General features: G+C 47.4%; 1 protein-coding gene across 1 annotated transcript in view; it reads left to right on the forward strand.

Annotated features, from left to right (window-relative positions):
* Positions 1–6,026: 6,026 nt before the first annotated feature.
* Positions 6,027–22,749, forward strand: part of YLPM1 (YLP motif containing 1) — an 87,920-nt gene continuing 71,197 nt past the window's right edge. The window contains exons 1-3 of the mRNA XM_077267431.1: positions 6,027–6,514; positions 21,814–22,008; positions 22,320–22,514. Of these exons, the coding sequence (XP_077123546.1) occupies positions 6,101–6,514; positions 21,814–22,008; positions 22,320–22,514 (804 nt within the window). The 5' untranslated portion in view covers positions 6,027–6,100. The remainder of the gene's footprint in view (positions 6,515–21,813; positions 22,009–22,319; positions 22,515–22,749) is intronic.

A 22,749-nucleotide genomic window follows, 5' to 3' on the forward strand; every position in this document is an offset into this window, starting at 1 on the left:
TTCTTAGACTCATCGATGGTGTACGCCTGGAGACTGAGGAGTTACTAGTGACGGCTGATGTCGAATCACTGTACACCAGTATTCGACATCAGGACGGTCTCCGTGCAATTGAGTTCTTTTTGGACACCTCTAACCTTTCAATTGAAATTAGGGGTCTCATTCTTGGTCTACTTAAATTTTCGCTGACGCATAATTTCTTTGTCTTTAAGGGGTCCTTCTTCCTGCAGCTCCAAGGAACAGCAATGGGGGCACCCTTTGCCCCTGCGTATGCCAACTTGTTCTTGGGGCTGTGGGAGAGGGACCTCCCCCTGCCGGATCGTCCGGAGTCAATGTGCCGCGTCCCTCTATGGACGCGGTACATTGACGACATATTGATGATCTGGCGGGGTTCAGTTTCTAGTCTGCAGGCGTTTATGGCATCCTTGAATGACAATAATAGTAACATCAAGTTGACGTACAAATATGATGGTCAAAAAATTGAATTCTTGGATGTCATGATTGAACGTGACATACGGGGTGACCTCCAGACTGTTATCTTTAGAAAGCCTACGTCTACGAATCTTTTGTTGCACGCCTCCTCCTCACACCCAGGCCATATTATTCATGCCATTCCAACAGGCCAATTCCTCCGTTTACGGAGACTGTGTTCCACGGAGGCGGACTTTTTGAGTCAATCTGATGACCTTAAAGGTAGGTTACTTTCCCGTGGCCACAGCAATCGGAGTATTAAGAAGGCGTTTAATCGGGCGAAGCATACTTCAAGGGATACGTTGCTATATAAAAATAATGATAAATCTAATCGTGACGTTGTCCGGTTCGTAACGAAATATCACTCCCAGTTTCCGATGATGAGAGATGTTTTACAAAAATCTTGGCATTTGTTGAGGGCAGACCCAATAATTGCAAGGTATTTGCCCGAAAAGGCTGGTGTTGCTGTTAGGAGGTCCAGGAACCTTAGAGATGTCCTGGTTCACAGCCATTATACTGGCAACAGGGTGTCTACTTTCCTTGACTCCATGGCTGGACAGGTGGGATGCGTCCCCTGTGGTTGCTGCGTCACATGCCCTAACATCGAGAGAGCTGGGAATTTTTTCAATCAAGATGGGTCACGTGAGTACAAAATTAGAAAAAGGATTACTTGTATAAGTAAAAACGTGATCTACGTGGTAACGTGCCCATGCTCTAAGATGTATGTTGGTATGACGACCCGCCAACTTAAAACACGCATCCGTGAGCATGTTTTGGGCATTGACGCAGCGTCTGAGGTGGACGACATCTCCACCCTTAAAACTTTGCCACGCCATTTCAAGAGATTTCATGGATGTAATGCCGGCCTACTTAAGGCTAGGGGAATTGACCTCCTGGAGGTGGAGATTCGTGGTGGTGGTACATTCCAGCGGCTGGCCCGTGTCGAATCTAAGTGGATTTGGACTCTTGGCACGGTCCAGCCTGCTGGACTGAATGATAACATCAGCTTTGCCCCCTTCATTTGATTCATCTCTCAGTCTGTTTAATGTTTTTCATCTAATAGCCCCACATTCTATTCTGAGTTCTGCGATCTGTGGTGGAGTCTGCGTAGTGGTACTGCTGAGGTGGTACTGTGTTGTTTTTATTATTTTAATCATTTGTTTGTTTTAGTGTCTAATATTGTTTTGTTTGATTTCAGCACACTATTTACCAGTTGTTTGGTGTTACTTACCTCATTCCATCACGCCAAGATTCCGGTATGCTTGAGATGTATTCCAATGGTGAAAAGGGCCGTATTGATTGGATGCTGGCTATGACGAGAAAAAGGAAGAAAAGATGGACTTTAATTGATTTTGGGTCTTCTATAATAATTCTTACATTGCAGTATGTCTACGTGTATATTTTTATATGTATATCTATATTTTGGTAGTAGTACTTACGATCCTATATACCTGCAGTGTAAGATGCTATATAGTACATATGGGGCCCTGCAAGTATTTATTTATATATATATGGGTCATCTTGAGATAGGGTAGAACTTTTGAGATATTAATGTTATTACAATCAAATATGCCTATTTAATTCATTGTCTCTTTAGTCCCCCCTAGCGTAATTTGTTAGGTCCTAAGTATTTGGTCCGTGTGATATTCTGTTCATTTTTCTTCGTTATATTTTCCTTACTATCTTGGCACCTGAATGTACAAGCTCTACGGCCCTTCCTACTATATAGTACAGCAATGGAATGTATTTCTGTAATTTACCTAGCATTTGTTTCTATCTCACCGGTAGTGTGGTGCGTAGGTCATGTGATCCCTGTGTGCTCGCGCACGCCGTTGGTTGCCGTGGTGATGCCTTTGATCACATGGGGCCCCTGTGGTCTTCGGCATCTCTCGGCCATCCTCGGCTGCGGTCGGTGACTGGGTTTCCATGGCGCCGCGTGACCACTTCCGGTTTCCGCGTACCGGTACTTCCGGCTCAGGTCTTTTTAAACTGAGTGTGCAAACACTTTCTATGCCCCCTGACGAAGGTTTTACCGCCGAAACGCGCGTTGGGGCGGAGGCGCGTCCCCAGGAGTTCCTGTTCACTGGTGCGGTGGGTATTTTGCGGCCGTAATATTCCTATTCCCAAATGAAGTGTGTAGATTTGGCCTTAGTGCTAGGCAGTGGCTAGATGCCTTTATTGTAACTTGCCATGATATTGCGTGCTATGTCTATTGTATTATGGGTGTAATCTATAGGCAGTCCGCATTATAGTTGTCCGCATGGCTTCTTAATCACAGGCCATATATCTATTTTTTGTTTTGTATATTTTGTTGTTTATTGTTTGGTTGTTTCCTTTTGCTAATTTTTTTCTTATAGCCTATATACTTTATGTTATCATTGTTACAGTGAACGGTCTTCCTGGGCACGCGCCCCCTGCTTTTTATCCAGTGCTACCCTAGTAGTTTCACTATTGTCCTTTCATTCACTGGTACTGTATTACCAATTCAATAAAGTTTGTACTTTTTCTATTCATTCTATTGGACCATATGTCATCATTTTTTTGAAGTTGTCTTGCCTATGGCTTTGTAGCAAGGTCCTCTCAGTTATCTCTGTCCATTGTTGAACTGGGACACAAACCCGTATGACAGGTGACTGGAGCCTTTTTACAAGGTCGCTATCACGACCCGGGCTCTATGTGTCACTGTGTCTCCTGGGTGTTCGGGCAAACAGGTGATGTATAATCCAGCTGTCCTGCCGGTTTCTGCTATGCGTCTTAGAGTCCCACAAAAGCCTCGGTCTTCCGGCTACCGGTGTCTGCGCTCAATCAGGGATGTAGCCCAGTCGCCGCTATTCTCCCCTGTTGTCACTCTCCTGTGCTTCGCTCTCCAGCACATTAGCTAAAGGCTGTTCTTCCTTCTGTATCTCGCTATCTAGGAGCTACAGCACCTCAGACTGTACGGCCCCTCAACCGTCCTTCTGCCTCAGACTGCTCCAGTCTGCTGTCTGACACCAACTGTCTAAATTTTCCTAACTGCCTAGCAACTAACTCCTCCTCCTGACCAGAGAGAGCAGCTCCCCTGAAGTCAGGTGTAGAGCTCCCCCTTCTGGCCTGGAGTCAGAATGGTGTTGTGTGTGCTTTGTAGTTACCTGATAAAAGGAATCCTTCATCGCTTACAAGCGTGACATCACTCTCCCCATGAGGAAAGCAATGCCACTGTGACAACCAGGACCCTCGGGCGTCACATGTGCATTATACAATATAGAGTCTGCCTATCGGGAGTGCATTATACTATATAGAGTCTCCCTATGGGGGGTGCATTATACTATAGAATCTGCCAATGGGGGTGCATTATACTATATACTGTAGAGTAGGCTTATTGGGTATGCAGTATACTAGGGAGGCCTACTGGGGAGTGCATTATACTATGAGGACTATCAGGTGCATTGGAGGCTATCTAGGGAGCCATCATACAGTGTAGGTATTACAGTGAGGGGGCCGTCATACAGTGTTGGAGACATCAAAACAACTAGGGGGCTACTAAGGGGTCAGAATACTGTGTGAGTGATACTATACAGTGAGGGGGCATTATACTGTGTATAGGAGAGCTGTACAAGAAGGAGATTGAGTGCCAACACCACGGGAACGGAGCCAGCACGGGAGATGAGTATAGGTATTATTTTATCGGGGCCAAGCGTTTAGTTTAAGAAGTGGGAAACCCTTTAATATAAAGATACAGAGCTGGACTCCATTTTTCACCCGGGGGAAGGGGTGTGAGACACAGTAGAGACAGGGGGGGGGGGGGGGGGGAAAGACACAGCAGAGGCCGGAAGGAGGGCACAGTAGAGGCCGGGGGGAGTACACAGTGGAGGTGGGGGAGCACACAGTAGAGACCGGGGTGTACCGTAGAGGCCAGGGTGAGGACACAGGAGAGGCCGGGAGGACAGAGTGGAGGCAGGGGGGAGGGCACAATAGAGGCCGGGGGGGGAGTACACAGTGTTGGACGGGAGGCATATAGTAGAGGTCAGAGGGGGAGGACACAGTTGAAGCCTGGGGGGAGGACACAGTAGAGGTGGGGTGGGGAAGACACAGTAGAGGTTGAGTGTGTGGGACACAGTAGACGCTGGGGGGAGGACACAGTAGAGCCCAGTTGGGGGGAAATACAGTAGAGGTTGGGTGAGGGGATACAGTAGAAGCTGGGGGAGGACACAGTAGGTCGGGTGGGGGGATACAGTAGAGGCGGGGGGGGAGACACAGTAGAGGCCGGGTGGGGAGACTACAGTAGAGGCCGGGGGAAGGACACAGTAGGAGATGAGGGGAGGGCACAGTAGAGGCCTGGGGGAGTACACAGTAGAAACCAGGAGGGACATAGTAGAGGCCGTGGGGAGGACACAGTGAAGGCCAGGGGGAGGACACAGTAGAGGCCGGAGGGGGGTGATGCAGTTGAGGCCGGGGGGGTGATGCAGTTAAGGCCGGGGGGGTGATGCAGTTGAGGCCTGGAGGGGTGGTAGAGGCCGAGTGGGAGGAATACAGTAGAAGCTACAGTAGAGGCCAGGGGGAGGACATAGTAGAGGCCGGAGGGGGGTGATGCAGTTGAGGCCTGGAGGGGTGGTAGAGGCCGAGTGGGAGGAATACAGTAGAAGCTACAGTAGAGGCCAGGGGGAGGACATAGTAGAGGCCTGGTGTTGGGGCATGTTGGGTTTATGTAGAAGCCCGGGGAGAGGTGAAGACACAGTAGAGGCCGGGCAGTGGGGATACAGTAGAGGCCGGGAGGTGCTTGAGGACACAGTAGAAGACAGGTGTTTGGGATACAGTAGAGGCCGGAGGGGGGGGACACTGTAGAGGCCTGGGGGGTGATGCAGTAGAGGCCGAGTGGGGGGGAATACAGTAGAGGCTACAGTAGAGGCCAGGGGGAGGACATAGTAGAGGCTGGGTGTTGGGGATACAGTAGAAGCCCGGGGGGGGAGGTGAGGACACAGTAGAGGCCGGGCACTGGGGATACAGTAGAGGCTGGGAGGGGCTTGAGGACACAGTAGAAGACAGGTGTTGGGGATACAGTAGAGGCCGGAGGGGGTGATGCAGTAGAGGCCGGGGGAGGACACAGTAGAGGCCGAGTGGGGGGGGGGAATATAGTATAGGCTACAGTAGAGGCCAGGGGAGGACACAGTAGAGACAAGGGGAGGGGTGAGGACACGTAAGAGGCCGGTGGGGGGATGGAGGACACAATAGAGGTCGGATGTTTGGGATACAGTAGAGGTGGGGGGGAGGTGAGGAGGACACAGTAGAGGCCAGGGGTGGGGGTGATTACGTAGAGGCTGGGGGAGGACACAGTAGAGGATGGGTGTTGGGGATACAGTAGAGGCCCGGGGGAAAGAGGAGGTGAGGACCCAGTAGAGCCCGAGAGTTGTGGAAACAGTAGAGGCCGGGGTGTGGGTGACAACACAATGGAAACTGCGGTCCGCTTCACTTATGAATGAAACCGATTCAGAATGAGGCGGGAATTCCCTGTTGCCATAGCAACCACTGAGCTCAGACCTCCCCGGCAGCTGCTCTGTCGCATGCGCAGTGAACTGCCATCGAGCGCTCAGTAGTGCGCCTGCGCAGCTATTGTGTCGTCACGTCCGGATTTCGCCGAGCAGCGGCAGTCGGTGTCATGTACCCGGCCTGGCCTCCCCGTTATGGCGGCCCGTCCGCGCCCCCAGCTCCCGCTGGGCCTCCCTCGGGTCCCGCCTTCCAGAGCTTCCGCGACCAGCACCTCGCTCAGCTGGAGCAGCTCCAACGGATGCACCAGCGGCAGCTCGAAAGCGTGCTGCCTGCTGGGCCGCCCCCGCGACACTACTACAGCCCGCCGCGGCCTCCCGCCGCCTACCCCTTCCCACCACCACCCTATGGACACGGCGTCCCGCCTCCCGACTACCAGCCTACCGACTACCAGCAACCCGCGGCTCCTCCTCCGCCCCCGGAGCCTGAGCAGCCGCCGCCTCCGCCTGCCCCAGAGCAGCAGCCGCCGCCTCCGCCGCCCCTGCCTGGCACCGAGGGGAACCCCGGGGACAAGAAGAGCCTGGAGGTAAGAGAGGAGACTCGAAGGTGTGATAGCGCCCCCAACATGAGTGTCCGTATATATACAGTGCAGGGTGACCGTGGGTGCTGCCTCCTTTTTTTTTTTCTTGTTTAAATAAATGGATATTTTGTTCGGTGGGCCCTGCACTCTTAGTTCATCTACACAGTGTGTGTGTGTGTGTGTGTGTGTATATGTATGTATATATATATATGTATATGTATGTATATATATATATATATATATATATATATATATATATATACACACAGCACCAGAAAAAAAACCTTAAAGCGTGCACGCTTCTCTGACCATTCCAATGGCCTTCCAGAGAGTAAACAAAAAGGGAAACAGCACAAAAAGATGTAAAAAAAAAAAAAGACTTTGAAGGGAACCTGTCACCCCCAAAATTGAAGGTGAGCTAAGCCTACCGGCTTCAGGGGCCTATCTACAACATTCTGTAATGCTGTAGATAAGCCCCCGATGTATCCTGAAAGATGAGAAAAAGAGGTTAGATTATACTCACCTGGGCGGTCAGTCCGATCTGATGGGCGTCGCGGTCCGGGGCCTCCCATCGTCTTACGATGACATCCTCTTCTTGTATTCACGCTCCGGCAGGCGTACTTTGTCTCACCTGTTGAGGGCAGAGCAAAGTACTGCAGTGCGCAGGTGCTGGGCCTCTCTGACCTTTCCCGGCGCCTGCGCACTGAAGTACTTTGCCCTCAACAGGGCAGACAAAGTACGCCTGCGCCACAGTGTAAAGATAAGAGGACGTCATCGTAAGAAGATAGGAGGCCCCAGACCATGACTCCCATCGGAGCAGACCGCAGCGGGACCGCCCCTGGGTGAGTATAATCTAACCTCTTTTTCTCATCTTTCAGGTTACATCGAGGGCTTATCTACAGCATTCCAGAATGCTGTAGATAAGCCCCTGATGCCAGTGGGCTTAGCTCACCTTCGATTTTGGGGGTGACAGGTTCCTTTTAATGCCCTGTGGCATGGCAACATTTCGGATAAAGCAAATCCTTTCTCAAGCCTATACCCCCCCCCCCCCCCCCCATCCTCTCGACATGGTGTGTGTGTGTATATAACAGTGATAAATGATTCAGTTTACCAAAGGACAGCCACTTCGATTGGAGGTGTTGCATGAACGGATTCATGCATACACCAATGTGCATCTCTGTACAGGAACACAGATCATAATTTGTCTGGAGCTTTTATCAGCACCTGAGTTTCACCTATACCACCCACTCCCCCTCATGTGATAAACCAACATATGCCTGTTTGTGGGATGTCCCCAGCCCTTCAGGATTTTATGAAATTACCAAGTTAGGCAATATATTCACTCCTGCTGATCTCTGAAGTTTGAGATCGCTGCCATATTTTTTTGTCAGGTTTTTACCATGGCAAATATGACACTGTTGTTCTCAGCAATCTTCCCACTATTGATTTGTGGCTTATAAGCAGGTGTTATAGTTATGAAAACATTATGCATCTTCTTCCCCCAATTCATCCTAAAGCTGAAAATTAATTTCCCTTTACTGTCGGATCTATACAAGCCACAATATTCATAAACCTTTTTTAAGACGACGCTAAGTATGGGGGCACAATAGCTTCTTCCACTTCTCTATCTGTGTGTAAAGATATGTACCTTTTGTTATCCAAACCTCTGAAAGGACCATTCTTGCCTGAATTGTACAATCAATATACCTTTTTCTACGCACAGTAGACATGCTCATTGGCACTGCCAGGTTCTAATGCCTAAGAAATGCTTAAGAAAGGAGCTGCCTGCATGTTAATTAAGATTGTCCCTTCCCACTTTACCTTCTTTGTTCATTGTACCAGTTTATTTCTAAAAGACTCAGGATGTCAGCTCTTGTCTCTTTACTGGAAATCTGTGTAAGGGGGGAGGGGGAGTGCCCCTCTCACTGGGGGCTTCAGAGATTTTAGTACCGTATTTTTCGGACTACAAGACGCACTTTTTCCCCCCAAAAAAAGGGGGGGAAATGGGGGGTGCGTCTAATAGTCGAAATGCAGGCTTACCCGTGGCGGCAGAGGTGCGGAGATGAGGAGGCGCAGTGAGCGGGGTCCCTTTCCCCGGTGAGGTGATGCAGCAGCCCGGTAAGCAGCAGAGCCGGGTGAATCCTGTTGTCATCGGTGGTGGCGGCCATCTTCCGGGGGCCGCACGTGCGCAGATGAAGCGCTCTGCTTCCCGGGGATTCAGGAAAATGGCCGCGGGAGGCCGCGCGTGCGCAGATGGGGATTGCGGCGGCCATTTTTCTGAAGTTCTTAGCTTCAGGAAAATGGCCGCCGCGATCTCCATCTGCGCACACGCGGCCTCCCGCGGCCATTTTCCTGAAGCCCCGGGAAGCAGAGCGCTTCATCTGCGCACGCGCGGCCCCCGGAAGATGGCCGCCACCACCGATGACAACAGCATTCACCCGGCTCTGCTGCTTACCGGGGAAAGGGACCCTCTCACACCATACCGATCGCAGCACCTCCTGATCGCAGCACCTCCTGATCGCAGCACCTCCTGATCGCAGCACCTCCTGATCGCAGCACCTCCTCATCCCAGCACCTCCTCATCCCAGCACCTCCTCATCCCAGCACCTCCTCATCCCAGCACCTCCTCATCCCAGCACCTCCTCATCCCAGCACCTCCTCATCCCAGCACCTCCTCATCCCAGCACCTCCGCCGGTAACCAGTGCTGCAACCCTCCCATGGACACCAGGCCGTGGCGTCGCCCACCTAAGCAGGAAGGGACCCTGCTCAGGTGCACGTCGTACCGCATCACCCCACCTCTGCCGACACCATGCCTCCTGTGACCCTGCTCTGCCACCGCCAGCCTTCAGGTAAGATACTGTAAATTCGGACAATAAGACGGACCCCCATCTTATAAAAAATCTTTTTTTCTGCAATTTTCACCCCAAATTTGGGGTGCGCCTTATGGTCCGGTGCGTCTTATAGTCCGAAAAATACGGTATTTCCTATGACACCTGCCCCTTTTTGAGGTTGCATTGGGAACCAATTTACAGTTTACCCAGCCTACCTTCTTCGGTATAAATTGGACCGACTCCTAAGGTATATAATAAATTGGGTTCAGTAATGCAATGCAGGATGTGCTGTAAATGTTTTAACCCCTTCACCCCCGGAGCTTTTTCCGTTTTCGTTTTTCGCTCCCCTCCTTCCCAGAGCCATAACTTTTTTATTTTTCCGTCAATTTGGCCATGTGAGGGCTTATTTTTTGCGGGACTAGTTGTACTTTTGAACGACATCATTGGTTTTACCATGTCGTGTACTAGAAAACGGGAAAAAAATTCCAAGTGCAGTGAAATTGCAAAAAAAGTGCAATCCCACACTTGTTTTTTGCTTGCCTATTTTGCTAGGTTCACTAAATGCTAAAACTGACCTGCCATTATGATTCTCCAGGTCAGTACGAGTTCATAGACACCTAACATGACTAGGTTATTTTTCACCTAAGTGGTGAAAAAAAATTCCAAACTTTGCAAAAAACAAAACAAAATTGCGCCATTTTCCGATACTCGTAGCGTCTCCATTTTTCGTGATCTGGGGTCAGGTGAGGGCTTATTTTTTGCGTGCCGAGCTGGCATTTTTAATGATAGCATTTTGGTGCAGATACATTCTTTTGATCGCCCGTTATTGCATTTTAATGCAATGTCGTGGCGACCAAAAAAACGTAAATCTGGCGTTTCAATTTTTTTTCTCACTACGCCGTTTAGCGATCAGGTTAATGCTTTTTTTTTATTGATAGATCGGGCGATTCTGAACGCGGCGATACCAAATATGTGTAGGTTGGGTTTTTTTTTTATTGATTTATTTTGATTGGGGCGAAAGGGGGGTGATTTAAACTTTTATATTTTTTTTATTTTTTTCACTTTTTTTTTACTTTTTTTTTTTACTTTTGCCATGCTTCTATAGCCTCCATGGGAGGCTAGAAGCAGGCACAGCCCGATCGGCTCTGCTATGCAGCAGCGATCATAAGATCGCTGCTACACAGCAGAATTACAGGTGTGCTGTGAGCGCCGACCACAGGGTGGCGCTCACAGCCACCGGCGATCAGTAACCATAGAGGTCTCCAGGACCTCTATGGTTACAATGTACAAGCATCGCCGACCCCCGATCATGTGACGGGGGTCGGCGATGCGCTCATATCCGGCCGCACGGCCGGATGCGGTAGTTAAATGCCGCTGTCTGCGTTTGACAGCGGCATTTAACTAGTTAATAGTGGCGGGTGATCGCGATTTCACCCGCCGCTATTGCGCGCACATGTCAGCTGTAAAAAAACAGCTGACATGTCGCAACTTTGATGTGCGCTCACCGCCGGAGCGCACATCAAAGCGGGGGTCCCGACGTGACGTACTATACCGTCACATGTCGGGAAGGGGTTAAAAGAATTTGGGAAAGTTCTGAAATATCCTATAAATGTCTGTTCTGTTCCTGATATCGGGATCTCAGCGTTTTGGTGAGATGAATCTGTTCTGCACTTTATGCACATGCTTATTAGTGACCAGTGCTGTGGAGTTGGAGTCAGAAGTTAGGGAATTTGAGGAGTCGTTGGTTTAGCTTACTGACTCCACAGCCCTGTGTATATATACAACCCCCACCACTCCACTCAGTACTATGTATATATATGTATGTATATATATGTATATATATGTATATATATGTGTATATATATATATATATATATATATATATATATATATATATATATATATAGCGCCCCCGCGACTCTGTACTGTGTATACAGTTGTGTGAAAGTGTCTGCCCCTTCCTGATTTCCTGTTCTCTTGTATGTCGCACTTATATGTTTCCGATCACCAAACAAATGTAAATATTAGACAAAGGTAACACAAAATGCAGTTTATAAATGAAGGTCTTTATTATTAACCCCTTCACCCCGAAGCCTGTTTTCACCTAAGTGACAGGGCCAATTTTTACAATTCTGACCACTGTCACTTTATGAGGTCATAACTCTGAAACGCTTCAACGGATCCTGGTGATTCTGACATTGTTTTCTCGTGACATATTGTACTTCATGATAGTGGTAAAACTTCTTCGATATGACTTGCATTTATTTGTGAAAAAAAAAACAAAATTTGTCGAAAATTATGAAAATTTAGCAATTTTCAAACTTAGTTTTTATGCCCTTAAATTAGAGAGTTATATCACATAATATAGTTAATAAACAACATTTCCCACATGTCTGCTTTACATCAGCACAATTTTGGAAACATGATTTTTTTTTGTTAGGGAGTTATAAGGGTTAAAAGTTGACCAGCAATTTCTAATTTTTGCAACAAAATTTGCAAAACCACTTTTTTTACGGACCACCTCACACTTGAAGTGACTTTGAGGGGTCTATATGACAGAAAATGCCCAAAAGTGACACCATTCTAAAAACTGCACCCCTCAAGGTACTTAAAACCACATTCAAAAAGTTTATTAACCCCTCAGGTGCTTCACAGGAATTTTTGGAATGTTTAAAAAAAATTGAACATTTAACTTTTTTTTCACAAAATTTTTACTTCAGATCCAATTTGTTTTATTTTACCAAGGGTAACAGGAGAAATTGGACTACAAAAGTTGTTGTACAATTTGTCCTGAGTACGCCGATATCCCATATGTGGGGGTAAACCATTGATTGGGCACATGGCAGAGCTCGGAAGGGAAGGAGCGCCATTTGACTTTTCAATGCAAGATTTGCTGGAATTGAGATCGGAACCCATGGCTCGATTGGAGAGCCCCTGACGTGCCTAAACAGTGGAAACCCCCACAAGTGACACCATTTTGAAAAGTAGACCCTCTAAGGAACTTATCTAGATGTGTGGTGCGCACTTTGAACCTCCAAGTGCTTCACAGAAGTTTATAATGTAGAGCCGTAAAAAAAAATTCATATTTTCACAAAATTTCACAAAATTTTTTATTTTCCCAAGGGTAACAGGATAAATTGGACCCCAAAAGTTGTTGTGCAATTTGTCCTGAGTACGCTGATACTTCATATATGGGGATAAACCACTGTTTGAGCACATGGCAGAGCTCAGAAAGGAAGGAGCGCCGTTTGACTTTTCAATGCAAAATTGGCTGGAATTGAGATCGGAACCCATGTCGCCTTTAGAGAGCCCCTGACATGTCTAAACAGTGGAATCCCCCCACAATGGACCCCATTTTGGAAAGAAGACCCCCTAAGGAACTTATCTAGATGTGTGGTGAGCACTTTTAACCCCCAATTGTTTCACTAAAGTTTAGAATGTAGCGCTGTGAAAATTAAAAAAATAATTTTTTCTTTCCACAAAATGATGTTTCAGCCCGCAATTTTGGGGGGGAACCACTGTTTGGGCGCACGGCAGAGCTCGGAAGGGAAGGAGCGCCGTTTGAAATGCAGACTTAGATGGATTGGTCTGCAGGTGTCATGTTGCATTTGCAGAGCCCCTGATGTACCTAAACAGTAGAAACCCCCCAAAAGTGACCCCATATTGGAAACTAGACCCCCCAAGGAACTTATCTAGATGTGTTGTGAGAACTTTGAACCAACAAGTGTTTCACTACAGTTTATAACGCAGAGCCGTGAAAATAAAAAATCTTTTCTAACTGAAATCCCTAGCCCTAACCCCAACTCTAACCCTAGCCCTAACTCTAGCCCTAACCCTAATGGGAAAATGGAAATACATACATTTTTTAAAATTTTATTATTTTTCCCTAACTAAGGGGGTGATGAAGGGGGGGGGTTTGATTTACTTTTATAGCGTTTTTTTGGCGGATTTTTATGGTTGGCAGCCATCACACACTAAAAGACTCTTTTTATTACAAAAAATAGTTTTTGCATCACCACATTTTGAGAGCTATAATTTATCCATATTTTGGCCCACAGAGTCATGTGAGATCTTGTTTTTTGCGGGACGAGTTGACGTTTTTATTGGTACCATTTTCGGGCACATGACATTTTTTGATCACTTTTTATTCCGATTTTTGGGAGGCGGAATGAACAAAAACCAGCAATTCCTGAAATTCTTTTAGGGGGGGGGGGGGGCGTTTATACCGTTCCACGTGTGGTAAAATTGATAAAGCAGCTTTATTCTTCAGGTCAGTACGATTACAGCGATACCTCATTTATGTAATTTTTTTATGTTTTGGCGCTTTTACACAATAAAAACTATTTTATATAAAAAAATAATTGTTTTTGCATCGCTTTATTCTGAGAGCTATAACTTTTTTATTTTTCTGTTGATGATGCTGTATGGCGGCTTTTTTTTTGCGGGACAAGATTTCGTTTTCAGCAGTACCATGGTTATTTATATCCGTCTTTTTGATCGCGTGTTATTCCACTTTTTGTTTGCCTGTATGATAATAAAGCGTTGTTTTTTGCCTTGTTTTTTATTTTTATTTTTGCGGTGTTCACTGAAGGGGTTAACTAGTGGAATAGTTTTATAGAGTGGGTCGTTACGGACGCGGCGATAACAAATATGTGTACTTTTAGGCCATGTTCACACAGTGCGTTTTTTACTGCAGAACCGCAGCGGTTTTGCCGCTGCGGTTCCGCAGCTTTTTTCCATGCAGGGTACAGTACATTGTACCCTATGGAAAACAGGAACCGCTGTGCACATGATCCTGAATTTAAAAAAAAAAGCCGCGCTGAATAGCTGCGGGAAAAAAGGAGCATGTCACTTCTTTGCCCGAAACAGCAGCGGTTCTGCACCCATAGACCTCCATTGTGAGGTCAAACCCGCAGTAAAACCCGCAGATCAAAAATATATCTGCGGGTTTTATTGCGGTTTGTGGTGCAGAACCGCTGCAGCAGGAAGTGCGGGGAAGCGGCCGGAAGTGCGTGGGCGGAAGTGCTTGGGCGGAGAGACATGGAGGCGTACCGTCGCATGGGGATCGTGATTGATTTGGTATGTGTCTGTGTGTGTGTGTGTGTGTGTGTGTGTGTGTGTGTGTCCCCATGCGACGCTAGTGCCACCATTGTGCTAAGTCGCCGTATGGGACTACTGCTCCCATCCGGTATTAGGATGGGAGAGTTGTCCCTGTGTCCGGCGACTTAGCACAGTTGTAAAGTTACACAAAACACCTACACACAATACACATACATGACACACAGTACAGTACATAAAACACATAACATAGAGTATATACTCACCAACAGCACACTTGTAGGCGAAGCCCTCGATCCTCCAGGAAAAAATCACAAAATAAAAAATCAAATTCATACTCCCTGTCCGCAGAATCCATAAAACGAGTGTCCCACGCCGATCCCCTGCTCTCCGGCGATACACTGCCAGGAGCGAAGCTACTAGCAGTGTGTCACGTACTGTCCCGGAGTTCAATGACTCCGGCGTCTCGGTTAACAGCAGTACAGCTGCGTTGAACTTTCCCACGCAGCACTGCCGTTAAGCGAGAGTGCCGGGGTCAATGACCGCCGGTAAACTCGCTCGCGCATGCGCAGTGACACACCGACAGGAACTATGGCTCCTGTCAGTGTGTTGTTGCAGCCGTGGAGAGCAGACATATCTCTGGATCTGTCTGTTCTCCATGGAAAATCTTCGTGGGATACGTGGCACTTAAATACGTGGCACTTAAATACGTGGCACTTAAATACGTGGCACTTAAATACGTGGCACTTAAATACGTGGCACTTAAATACGTGGCACTTAAATACGTGGCACTTAAATACGTGGCACTTAAATACGTGGCACTTAAATACGTGGCACTTAAATACGTGGCACTTAAATACGTGGCACTTAAATACGTGGCACTTAAATACGTGGCACTTAAATACGTGGCACTTAAATACGTGGCACTTAAATACGTGGCACTTAAATACGTGGCACTTAAATACGTGGCACTTAAATACGTGGCACTTAAATACGTGGCACTTAAATACGTGATACGTGGCACTTTGATACGTGGCACTTTGATACGTGGCACTGAAATACGTGGCACTGAAATACGTGGCACTGAAATACGTGGCACTGAAATACGTGGCACTGAAATACGTGGCACTTAGGCTATGTTCACATTTGCGTTGTGCGCCGCATGCGTCCTTTTTTTGATTGATTTTGGACGCAGCAAAAATGCAACTTGCTGCGTCCTCTGCGCCCGGATGCGTGCGCTGCAGTGACGCATGCGGCGCAAAACGCAAGTGCGACGCATGTCCATGCGCCCCCATGTTAAATATAGGGGCGCATGACGCATGCGGCGCCCGACGCTGCGGCGCAGACCGCAAATGTGAACGTAGACTTAAATAGCTGGATAGAGCTGGATCCGCGGGCTGTGATCTGGCCTACGCTCAGCACTCCGCGGAGCGCTGTCATTCAAAACACGTCCACTCATTTTGGTGTTTAGTCCCAAAATGGAGGATGGAAGAAGAAAAGGGTTGGACAAGGAAATGACATCATTTCTTTTTTTTTTTCCCCCACTGCAGTTAAAGCTTTATTTGTGTCAAACACAGACAATCTGCAGAGAAAACTGCATAAAAAACCGCATCAAAAACCGCACCAAAAACGCACCAATATTTGGGGATTTTTTTATTTTATTTTTATACATTGTATTTTATTTTATTTTTTTTACTTTTTACCAATATCCCAGGGTGGGACATCACTGTTTTAGATCAGATCGTTGATCTGACAGTGTGCATAGCACTCTGTCAGATGAACGATCTGACAGGCACGTTCCACAGGCTTGCCGGCGCCTGCTATTAGGAACTCTCAGCAGGCGCCGGCAAGCCAGGTCAGTAAATGACCCGGAAGGAGTCCCGCGGCCATCTTGGATCCGGGGACTCCTTCCAGGTCACCGAAGCAGCGCGATCTCATCGTGTTGCTCCGGTGAGAGAGCGCAGGGAGCCCCCCGTCCCTGCGCGATCCACCTCTATGCTGCTGTCACTACTGACAGCGGCATCAGAGGGGTTAAATGCCCGCGATCGGCGATAGCGCCGATCGTGGGCATTGCTGCGGGGTGTCAGCTGTCATATACAGCTGACACCCGCACCCGATCACCGCGGCGCGAGACCGCGGTGATCGAGCCGCCGTACTAGTACAGCGGCTGGCACAAAGGCAGTGCCGGCAGCGCCGTACTAGTACGGCGGCTGGCGCGAAGGGGTTAAGGGGAAAAAAAACCCCACAAACAAACCTTCATGGCCCTGTGTGAAAAAGTGATTGCCCCCTAAACCTAATTAGCGGTTGGGCCGCCCTTAGCAGCAACAACTGCAATAACTGGCAATGAGTCTTTTAGGCTACGTTCACATTTGCGTTGTGCGGCGCAGCGTCGGCGACGCAACGCACAACACAGCGTTTTGTGATGCATGCGTTCATTTTTTGCATGATTTTTGGCGCAGAAAAAACTGCATCATGCAGCGTCCTCTGCGCCCTGACAGTTGCGCCAAAATGACGCATGCCTCACAAAATGCAAGACAACGCATGTCCATGCGCCACCCATGTTAAATATAGGGGCACATGACGCATGCGTCGCCGAGTCTGCGCCCGACGCTGCGCCGCACAACGCTAATGTAAACGTAGCCTTACAATGCTCTGGAGGAATTTTGGCCACTCATTTTTGCAGAATTGTTGTAATTCAGCCTTGTTGTTTCCGAGCATGAACTGCCTTTTTAAGGTCATGCCACAGCATCTCAATCAGATTAAGGTCAGGACTTTGACTAGAACACTCCAAAGTATTCATTTTGTTTTAATTAAGTCATTCAGAGGTGGACTTGCTGTTGTGTTTTGGATCATTGTCCTGCATAACCCAACTGCGCTTCAGCTTGATGTCACAAACAGATATGACAATACTTTGGATGTTGTTGTGGGGTCTTTTGTGACCTCTTGCATGAGTCGTCGCTGCTGTCTTGGGGTAATTTTGGTCGCCAGCCACTCCAGGGAAGGTTCATCACTGTTCCATGTTTTCACCATTTGTGGATAATGGCTCTCACTATGGTTTGCTGTCGTCCCAAAGCTTTATAAATAGCTTTATAACCTTTTCCAAACTGATCAAACATACTGTTTCTCATTTGTTCCTGAATTTGTTCCTTAAAATCGCAGAATGATGTCTAGCTTTTGAGAATCTTTTGGTCTACTTCACTTTGTCAGGCAGGTCCAATTTATCATATATACTCGTGTATAAGCTGAGATTATCAGCACTTTTTTTTTTTTTTTTTGTGCTGAAAATGCCCCTCTCGGCTTATTCACGAGTCATTACCAGTGGGGGAACAGAAGACATCATACTCACACTCCTGGCGCTGCATATCTGTCCCTGCATCTCTGGTGCCGGCATCTCTCTTCCTGTGCTGAGTGGTCAGTGATACCGCTCATTAAAGTAATGAATACGCGCTCCACGCCTATGGGAGTGGAAATGCGTGCATATTCGTTACTTTAATGAGCGGTACCACGCGACCGCTCAGCACAGAAAGAGATGCAGGGACTGATGTTCAGCGCCAGGAGGGTGAGTAGGACTAGGGGAGGGTGAGCCATGTGATATTCACCTGTTCCCGTTCCACAGCCTGTCTCTTCCGGGTCCTCTGGCTGTGACGTTCAGTTCAGAGGGTGCAATGACGTGGTTAGTGCACACCCTCTGCCTGAAAAGTCACTGCAGAGAGCTGGCGACGCTGAGGAGCAGCGACGAGAGGGGAGTGTTTTTTTTTTTGTTTGTTTTTTTTATCGTAGCAGCAGCATTATGTGGGCATATTTTAATATGGAGCATCTTATGAGGCCATCATTAACCTTTGTGCAGCATTATAAGGGGCATATTTTGTATGGAGCATCATTAACCTTTGTGCAGCATTATATAGGCCATATTTTTCTATGGAGCATCTTATGGTGCCATCAACCTTTGTGCAGCATTATATGGGGCATAATATTCTGTTGAGCATCTTATGAGGCATCATTAACCTTTTATGCAGCATTATATGGGGCATATGTTTTTTGTGGCAAAATTAGGTGCCTCGGCTTATACTCGGGTCGGCTTATACTTGAGTATATACGGTAAGTCATTTTTTGATTGAGAACAAGTTTGGCAGTAATCCGGCCTATTTGTGGATAGGGAACGTGTACTCCTCTTCCCAAAGATGTAATAAACCACAGATAATTTATGTTCTAAGGGAGGGGGCAATCACTTTTTCACACAGGGCCCTGTATGTTTGGATACGTCTTTTACCGGCCTCCCAAATCAGACAATAGCATCCTTCGAGTGGTGAGAATGCAGCAGTTGTCGACTATGACTATAGCTGACACCTTGCTTTATCAGCCTTGATTGGTTTTGGCACCAAACATGGCATTTTAACCTCATAGATGCTACTGTCAATATTGATTACAGCATCTAACTGTTTAACAGAGTGTAGGGGCTCCCTCTTTAACCCGATCAACACCTCGAGGTCTTGATCGTGTGGTCCTGATTATTGCCATGGTAATTCACGGCCAAATAACGGGCTTAGTTTTCCAGCTATAGCGGCTTGTTCAGAAGTTAGCAACTTTTAGGTGGTAAAAATAAAATTTTTCCTTACTGTTATGCCAATTTATATTAATTTCTGAAAAGCACCCAAATGATTTGCCTCTTTCCGACATCGGACGTAAATGTACGCCGATGTCAGATTCCCTCCCTTTGATGTAGGCTCCGGTGGTCGGTGCTCATAGCAATTCTGCTATATACAGGCGATCTGATCATCGCCTGTATATAGCAGAGCTAATCGGACAAGTACAGCATGAAGACTATTGAAGCATGCAAAACATTTTTTTTTTTATTAAAGTTTAAATCACCCTCCCTTTTGCCCCATTCAAAATAAAACAATAAAAAAACAAACATACACATATTTGGTATCGCTGTTTTCAGAATTGGCCAATCAATATAAGTAAAGAATTAACACGATCGCAAAACGAGAAAAAAATTCAAAAACCAAGAATTGCGTATTTTTGGTTGCCAAAAAGGTATCATTAAAAATGTCAGCTCGGCATGCAAAAAATAAGCTCTCACCCAAACCAAGATCACGAAACGATGTCGGAAAATAGCAAATTTTTTTTTTTTAACAAACTTTTGAATTTTTTTTCTTCACCACTTAAATAAAAAAAGAACCTAGATATGTTTGGTGTCTATGAACTATTAATGACTTAGAGAATCATAATGGCAGGTCAGTCTTAGCATTTAGTAAACATGGTGAAAACACACACACACACACACACACACACACACACACACACACACACACACACACACACACACACACACACACACACTGGGAAGAAGCACAGCAAAAATTGAAAATGCAAAAGCAAAAATACCTCTGGTCGTTAAGGGGTTAATAAACTACCTGACAGCTGTTTTGAATAACGTTGAGGGGTGCTGTTTTTAAAATGGTGTAACTTTTGGGGATTTTACGACAGAGGTCCACCAAAGTCACTTCAAAACTGAATAGGTCCCTAAAAAAGTAAGTTTTGTAAATTTATGAAACAATGCTGCTACAGTGTTAAACCTTCTAACATCCTAATAAAATAAAAGGATATTTTGAAAATGGTGTTGATGTGAAGCAGACATGAGGTAACTGTTATTTAATGACTATTTTATGTATTATGACTGTGGATTAAAGGGATAATTATTCAAAGTTTGAAAACTGCTAAGTACTATGTGTCACAAAAAAAACAATCTCCAGATCAATGAGGTCTGTTAAAGCATTCTAGAGTTATTACCACTTAAAGTGACACTGGTTAGTTTTGAAAAATTTGGCATGGTCATTAAGGGGTTAATAATAAAGCCCTTCATTTATAAACTGCATTTTGTGTTACTTGTGTTATCTTTGTCTAATATTTACATTTATTTGGTAATTGAAACATTTAAAGGGAACCTGTCACCCCCCCCCCAAGGAGTTTGTAACTAAATGAGCCACCTTGTGCAGCACTAATGCTGCATTCTGACAAGGTGGCTCTTTTAGTTCTTGGTGCTGTAACTGCAGAAATAATCGATTTTGCAATTTGTCCAAAATACCTTGAAACAGTCCTGGGGGCAGGTCTTTCCCCCCTAATGCAGACGCAGCACCGCCATCACTCATGCCCTCTTGGCGCCGCCACCTCAGCGTTGTTTTCCACTGTCCCGGCGCCTGCACTGTTATGTTATGCCTCGGGCATGCGCAGTTAGCGCTGACCGTCTTCTGACATCATTTGACGTCTTGCTGACTGCACCTGTGCGGCCGCGCTGCCCGAGATCCCACCCCGCAGTGTTAATAAATCAGAAGACACTGAGGAGCGGGATCTCGGGCAGCGCAGCCGCACAGGCAGTCAGAAGACATCAAATGATGTCAGAAGACGGGCAGCACTAACTGCGCATGCACAAGGCATAAGATAACAGCGCAGGTGTCGGGACAGTTGAAAACAAAGCTGAGGAGGCGGCGCCAGGCACCAAGAGGGCATGAGTGACGGCGGTGCTGCATCTGCATTAGGGGGGGAAAGACCTGCCCCCAGGACTATTTCAAGGTATTTTGGACAAATCGCAAAAGTCCTGGGGGCAGGTCTTTCCCCCCCTAATGCAGATGCAGCACCGCCGTCACTCATGCCCTCTTGGTGCCTGGCGCCGCCTCCTCAGCTTTGTTTTCAACTGTCCCAACACCTGCGCTGTTATCTTATGCCTTGTGCATGCGCAGTTAGTGCTGCCCGTCTTCTGACATCATTTGATGTCTTCTGACTGCGCCTGTGCGGCTGCGCTGCCCGAGATCCCGCTCCTCAGTGTCTTCTGATTTATTAACACTGCGGGGTGGGATCTCGGGCAGCGCGGCCGCACAGGTGCAGTCAGCAAGACGTCAAATGATGTCAGAAGACGGTCAGCGCTAACTGCGCATGCCCGAGGCATAACATAACAGTGCAGGCGCCGGGACAGTGGAAAACAACGCTGAGGTGGCGGCGCCAAGAGGGCATGAGTGATGGCGGTGCTGCGTCTGCATTAGGGGGGAAAGACCTGCCCCCAGGACTGTTTCAAGGTATTTTGGACAAATTGCAAAATCGATTATTTCTGCAGTTACAGCACCAAGAACTAAAAGAGCCACCTTGTCAGAATGCAGCATTACTGCTGCACAAGGTGGCTCTTTTAGTTACAAACGCCTGGGGGGGTGACAGGTTCCCTTTAAGTGTGACAAACCTGGAGAAGAATAGGAAATCAGGAAGGGGGCAAATACTTTTTCAGAGAACTGTGTATATATACCCCCACTGCTCTGTATTGTGTACATAACCTCCCAGCCCCCCCCCTCCCCCCCGCCGCGCTGTATTGCGCTTATATGCACCCCCGCCACTCTGTGTTCCTCACGCTGGCTTTCCTGTTGCAGGAGGAGCAGCAGTTTTATTATCAGCAGCATTTATTGAGTCTTCAGCAGAAAGCTAAGAGAGCTGCAACAGAGACGATGGCGCCGGCTGCCGATTCCCCGCTAGGTGTGTTACACCCGTCTGCTGGATATGCTCCGCCCCCTTACCAAGAGCCGCCCCCACTGGATGAGGTCCTCCCCCCTGCGCAGGATTCCACGGTAATTTTGCCACCATTGCTGTTAAGTGACAAACAGCACTCAGTGACGGTATGGAGCTGTGATCTGTATGTGAAGGTGTATGTTTTGCGGCCCATAGGTGTCCTCATCTATAGGTGATCATTGTACACAGGCCTCCTCATCTATGGGTGCTGATTGGCCATTGGCCTCCTCTATAGTTGCTCAGTGTCCGTGGGTTTAGTCATCTGTAGGTGCTCATTGTACATGGGTTTTCTCATCTATAGGTGCTCACTGCCAGTGGGCCACCTTGTCTATAGGTGCTCACTATTCTGGTTGTATTTTTGTTTTTTCAGCCGAGCATGAACCTGACAGAGGATCCGGAGCAGGCGCAGAGGCTGAAGACCCTGCAGGAAGCCGCCGCGCACTGGCAGCAGCATGAGCAGCATCGCTTGGGTTTCCAGTATCAGGGAATCATTCAGAAACACAGCGCATTACAGCAGCTGCTCCAGCGGTCCCAGCAGCTGCTGGCAGAGCCCCCGCACCTCGCTGTAAGTCATGTCCCCTGGCATAGGCTGCACGTTGGGTTGCCAATGTAGATTTTCACTGCTAATATGGAAGAGCTCGCTCTTTACCTTTGTTTTGCTGATACTATACACAGCATTATAATATTAGAGCTTTATCAGTGCCATTGTGTGTCTGCGGACTCCAGGTTCTGGCACACCAGAACTCTGCTCGTCCCCTCCTCCCTCGGTGTTGGGTTTTGCACATCTCCAGTTTATGGTT

The sequence above is a fragment of the Ranitomeya variabilis genome, chromosome 1 (assembly GCF_051348905.1).
Source record: "Ranitomeya variabilis isolate aRanVar5 chromosome 1, aRanVar5.hap1, whole genome shotgun sequence".
Lineage (NCBI taxonomy): Eukaryota > Metazoa > Chordata > Amphibia > Anura > Dendrobatidae > Ranitomeya > Ranitomeya variabilis.